This window comes from Myotis davidii, unplaced genomic scaffold (genome assembly GCF_000327345.1).
Source record: "Myotis davidii unplaced genomic scaffold, ASM32734v1 scaffold135, whole genome shotgun sequence".
Taxonomy (NCBI): Eukaryota; Metazoa; Chordata; class Mammalia; order Chiroptera; family Vespertilionidae; genus Myotis; species Myotis davidii.
Window position 1 is genome coordinate 627,769 of NW_006289813.1, and position 5,624 is coordinate 633,392.

The 5,624-nt window shown below is 41.1% G+C and overlaps 1 protein-coding gene across 6 annotated transcripts in view; it reads right to left on the bottom strand.

Annotated features, from left to right (window-relative positions):
- The window catches only part of CDK7 (cyclin-dependent kinase 7), a 20,838-nt gene that overhangs the window by 1,584 nt on the left and 13,630 nt on the right, over positions 1–5,624 (bottom strand). For 5 of the 6 annotated variants that reach the window (XM_006762395.2, XM_015563049.1, XM_015563048.1 and 2 more), the window contains 2 exons: positions 3,989–4,075; positions 1,517–1,666 (listed from right to left, as the gene is read on the bottom strand). In XM_006762395.2, coding sequence (XP_006762458.1) covers positions 1,517–1,666; positions 3,989–4,075 — 237 coding nt within the window. The remainder of the gene's footprint in view (positions 1–1,516; positions 1,667–3,988; positions 4,076–5,624) is intronic. The other variant, XM_015563047.1, reaches the window with a different exon arrangement.

Here is a 5,624-nt window from a genome sequence, read left to right on the forward strand (position 1 = left end):
AAGACTTGACTTCATTTTAATTAGTCTCTTCCTTTATGAAGCCAAATCACTGCACTGTTAACACTTTTACATATCCTTGCCCCGATTTTAAGTGTTTGTGATTCTACCCTTTCTGTTTGTGTGCTTGTTTTTATAAGGAAAATGTGTTTTGTTTCTTTTCTCAAGTCTATAGTTCTTATATTTTTGTGTTGGATAACATTTCTAGAGAGCAGATATACTTGGTCTTTCAAATTTTTGAGTTTGATTCTTTTATTTATTTTTAATGTTTTCAAGGTTCATTTGGGTGGTGGCATGTATCAATGCCTCATTCCTTTTTAAAAAAAATATGTTTTTATTGATTTCAGAGAGGAAGGGAGAGATAGAAACATCGAATCATCAATTGGCTGTCTCCTGCACACCCCTAATGCAGCGGTTCTCTTCCTGTGGGTCACGACTCCTTTGGCGGTGGAACGACCCTTTCCCCGGGGTCGCCTAAGACCATCTGCATATCAGATATTTACATTACAATTCATAACAGTAGCAACATTACAGTTATGAAGTAGCAACGAAAATAATTTTATGGTTGGGTCACAACATGAGGAGCTGTATTTAAAGGGCCAGAAGGTTGAGAACCACTGCAATGGGATCAAACTCACAATCCAGGCATGTGCTCTTGACTGGAATTGAACCTGGGACCCTTCAGTCCGCTGACACTCTTATCCACTGAACCAAACCAGCTAGGGTGAGTTTGATTCTCATTTCCTTTAAACAACTGTCAGTTTCAGTGTTTGTTCTATTTGGACTATTTTCCAATCTCTTGTAAGTACAGTTTTATTGAACTATACCATTTTCTCCCCATTACCACTTTCTGACTGTAATAATGGCCAGTGTGCATATCTGGACTGTCTTTTATGGGAAACAAGAAAACGCTTTAGGCATTAGGCTTGGCACAACATTTCAATTATACATAACATCTAATTGAAATATACTAGTGTCTTGCTCAGCTGGTTGTGGCTCATTGGTTGATCATAACCTAAGAACCAGCAGTCACAGTTCAATTCCCAGTCAGGGCACATACCCCGGTTGTGGGCTTGATCACTTGGTAGGAGGCCTGCAAGAGGCAGCTGGTCAGTAATTCTCTCTCATCATTAATGTTTCTATGTTTCTCTCACTTTCCCTTTTCTCACTGAAATCAATAAAAATACATTTTAAAAAAGAAATATACCAGTGTCTTAACAAATACAAACCTTGTTATTTTTTCTTCTCTAGGAAGACTGCTTGAAAGCCAATTAGTTATGAAATTGGTATGTATTTATGTTCCAAATAAACTCTCCTGTAGTTGTACATACATAATTTAATACAATCTGAATAGTGCTTGTAGCTTGAAGATAAAATGTTATTCCATAAAACAAAAACACATCTTTCCAGTATAATAAAGAATGTTAGACAATCTTATGAAATTCTATTTTTATCTCATCAATGCTACAGTTAAGATGATCCTCATATTTCCTAATACAAGAAAGATATACTAAAATACCTGTGTGGCTGTAATTCGAGTACACGGATTAAATAAGAATAAGCCTTGTATGAGAGCTAGCAAGTCGTCTCCTGCTGCAATGAAGATGTGTTGTAATGGGATTCCAGGGAAACTCTTAAATGTCACAAAATCTGGAAGACTACACATGTCCTGTAAAAATATTTTTATAATTCAAACTTAAAGGATTAAAAGGCATATAGATCTCAATTGAAGAAATAAAACTGTAATGCATGATATAATCTATGTCGAAAATCCCAAGAAATACATTTAAAAACTCCTAGAATAACTGAGTATAGCAAAGTTGCACAATATAAAATAAATATACAGAAATCAACTGTATTTCTATATACTAGCAATGAGATTTTTAAAATGCCATTTAGAATCACTCAAAAAGAACAATAAAATACTTAGGAAAAGCCCTAGCTGGCTTGGCTCAGTGGATAAAGCGTCAGCCTGTGGACTGAAGGGTCCCAGGTTCGATTCCAGCCAAGGGCACATGCCTGGGTTGCAGGCTCGATCCCCAGTGGGGGTTGTGCAGGAGGCAGCTGATCAATGATTCTCTCTCATCATTGATGAAAAAATACTTAGGTAAAAATCTAACAAAGCACATGCAGAACTATATAGAAAGCTACACAACACTGATGAAGTAGATCAAAGCTCTAAATAAATGGTGAGACCTATCATGTTCATGGATTGGAAGATTCATCATCATAGAGATGTTAATCCTCCTCTAATTTATATATACGTCTAATGCAATTCTTACCAACATTCTGGCAAAATTATAAGACTAGTGTCCTGGTGCATGGATTCATGCACATTGAAAGGAAAATAATTAGGAGAAATATTTTAATATTGGTATTCGCATCTTGCTAATGAAAAGAAAATAGGATTCTACTGAGTCTCCTATCTACCTAGTCCAGGACTTATGTGACGATCAAATGAGATGAGGCACAGGAAAACGCTTCACAAACATTTGGTTAAACTGTAAAATGTTTGCACCTGGCTATAAAGCAAGTTGGGTTCCTGGGCTGAAGAAACTCCAAGGACGCTAGTCACTAGGAGAGGAAGCCAGGCATTGCTATGTAATGTCATAATCCGGCGCCAACAGCCACCGTTTTCAGACTGGGCTGGGCTGGGCTGTGGGCCACATTTTGCACCATGGGTCTTGGCAGCGTTGGTTGTGATTTGGTGGGGTGTCACTCCAGGGTGGTGGCTGGGCCTGTGTCCCACTTGGGGAAAGCCGAGTGTTGGTTTGTCAGCGCCAGGTCTGTGGTGCCATTTATTTCTAAACTAGAAGCCCAGTGCATGAATTCGTGCACAGGTAGGGTCCCATGGCCTGGTCAGCAATTGGGGCTGTGGGAGGTTGGCTGTAGCAGCACACTGACCGCCAGGGGTTAGCTGCTGTGTTGAGTGTCTGCCCTCTGGTGGACAGTATGCGTCACAGTGACCAGTTGTTCAGTTGCCTAGGCTTTTATATTTATAGACTAGCGGCCTGGTGCACAAAATCTGTGCACTGTGGCGGGGAAGGGGGATGAGAAGGGTCCCACAGCCCGGCCTCTCACAGTCCGGGACCCCTTGGTGGATATCCCTTTCGCAGTCCAGGAGATGCTCACTCCTTAACACCTGCCTACTTGCTGCTCCTTAGCACTGCTGTGGAGGCAAGAGGTTCCCGCCACTGCTGCTGCACTCACCAGTTGTGAGCCTGGCTTCTGGCTGAGTGGTGCTCCCCCTGTGGGAACGCACTGACCACCGGGGGCAGCTCCTGCATTGAGCATCTGCCCCCTGGTAGTCAGTGCGCATCAGAGCGACCGGTTGGACAGATGGACACTTAGCCTTTTACATATATAGATTATTCTAAAATTTATATAGGAGCCAAAGGAACTAAAATAGCTAAAATTGAGAGGAATCATGCTATCTGATTTTAAGAGTTAAAAACTGACCCTGACCTAAGTTTCCCAACTTATACAAAAACTACCTCAAAGTATTGAAAGTATTACTTTCACCAATAAAGATAAATTTTAAAAAACTAACTCAAAAAGGATCATAGCTATAAATAAATTATAGCAATAAATGATAACTATTAGTGCATGTCTTATAATTTGAACACATAGCAAACTTTTAATTAGAGAGTTGAGGAAATAATAGCAGAAAAGAAACTCCTTAGACTTAAATCCAGCTTCAGTTAATTTCATTGCAGAAGGTAGTAGTTTAATTAAAATTACTCTTTTCTAGTACTTATTTCCCAGGAGATGGGGCTATAAGAAGGAAAATAAAAAGGTCTATAATTTTAATTTACAAATAAACAAGTGAGGATATTTTACTGAACTGTACATACAAAATTTAGCAACTTCAATTACTAAATTAATCACCAGTACAGTAAAAGACAATGAATACATTTCTTTAAGGAATATTTACATGACGGCACTATACATAATCCTAACCAAATTTTAAAGAAAATATATGAACGCTTACAGGCCACTGTTCCTCAGTTGGTGTGCCCAAGGTTTCAAATATTCTTGTTAGTTGGTCAAGGTCTGAATCTCCGGGCAAAAATGGAACCTGAAAGAAAGTGAGAGGCAGATATTTCAAGGTGGTTTATAATAGTCATTATGCAAATAAAACTATACACTTAATAAAATGAAATTGTAACAAAAATTAAAATGTAGTCTGAAGTATACTGAATGTGGCATAGGTCCTGCCATTGCTAACACAGTAAACAGCACCATACTTCCCATTTTATTCATTCCACAAATCTTTTATTTTTTCCCATAAATGCAGTCCACCATACCAAATTATGCAGTTAATAATTTAACTTAAATAATTTAAGTTAAATTATGCAAATTATTCCACATTTGGGGAAACCACAGGGATGAAATGGATAAGCCTTGCCCCGCCAGGTAAGTATCACTCCACAAATAAACAAGTTATCACTGGTATAAATGTCTATTATTTCTTCTCATTTAACAATAAGAGAGGAAGTTCAGAACACTTATTGCTCCTCTTTTTTCTAGTTTAAGTAGCTTTTTAAACCTACTTTTATAAAATTTAAATAAAAACAAAACTTTAAAAAGGGTTGAATGCTTATAATAGAAAATCTATTAACTATTCTGCTTTCAATATTATATAATTATCAATATTATACAATACAGTATAACATTATATATAACTAGAGGCCTGGTGCACAAAAATTTGTGCACTTAGGGTGGGGAGAGGAGGTCCCTCAGCCCGGCCTGTGCCCTCTCCCAGTCTGGGACCCCTCGGGGAGATAATGACCTGCTGGCTTAGGCCTGCTCCCGGGTGGCAGAGGGCAGGCCTAATCCCTAGGTGCAGCCCCTGGTCAGGCTCAGAGCAGGGCCGATTAGGGATTTGGGGCGCCGCACCCTGTCACACCCAGAGCCCGCAGGGCGATCAGGGGTTTGGTCGCTGCCCCCGTCACACTGATCCCAGTGCTGGGAGGCCTCGCTGCTCCGCTGATCCCGGGGCCAGGACGCCTCTCAGCTCTGCTGATCCCAGGCCAGGAGGCCTCTCGGCTCATCTGATGGGGGGCTGCGTCGCCTCTCGGCTCTGCTGATCCGGGGACTGGGAGGCCTGTCGGCTCCGCTGATCCCCGGGCCCTGAGGCCTCTCTGCCCTGCTGCTTCAGGGCTGTTTGGCTTTGCTCTGCTTGGAGCCTGAGTATGCAAATTAACTGCCATCTTTTAGCTTCTATAATTGAAACATTGTATCTTTTGGAGTTGTTGCTTCAGGAGCTCAGAGCCCTGCAGCTGCAGACAGGGAACCTTGGCTTCCTCCATTGCTGGGGCAACCAAGCCTCCTGTTCTCAGCTGCCTGGCTGCCGCCATCTTGGCTGTCAGTTAATTTGCATATCTCGCTGATTAGCCAATGGGAAGGGTAGCGGTCGTACGCCAATTACCATGTTTCTCTTTTATTAGTGTAGATTATGTAATTAAAAATATGTCATTTATAATTATCTTCTCTACTAGAGGCCTGGTGCATAAAAATTTGTGCACTGGGGGAGGGGGGTATCCCTCAGCCCCACTTGTGCCCTCTCACAGTCTAGGACCCCTTGGGAGATAACGACCTGCTGGCTTAGGCCTGCTCCCAGGCGG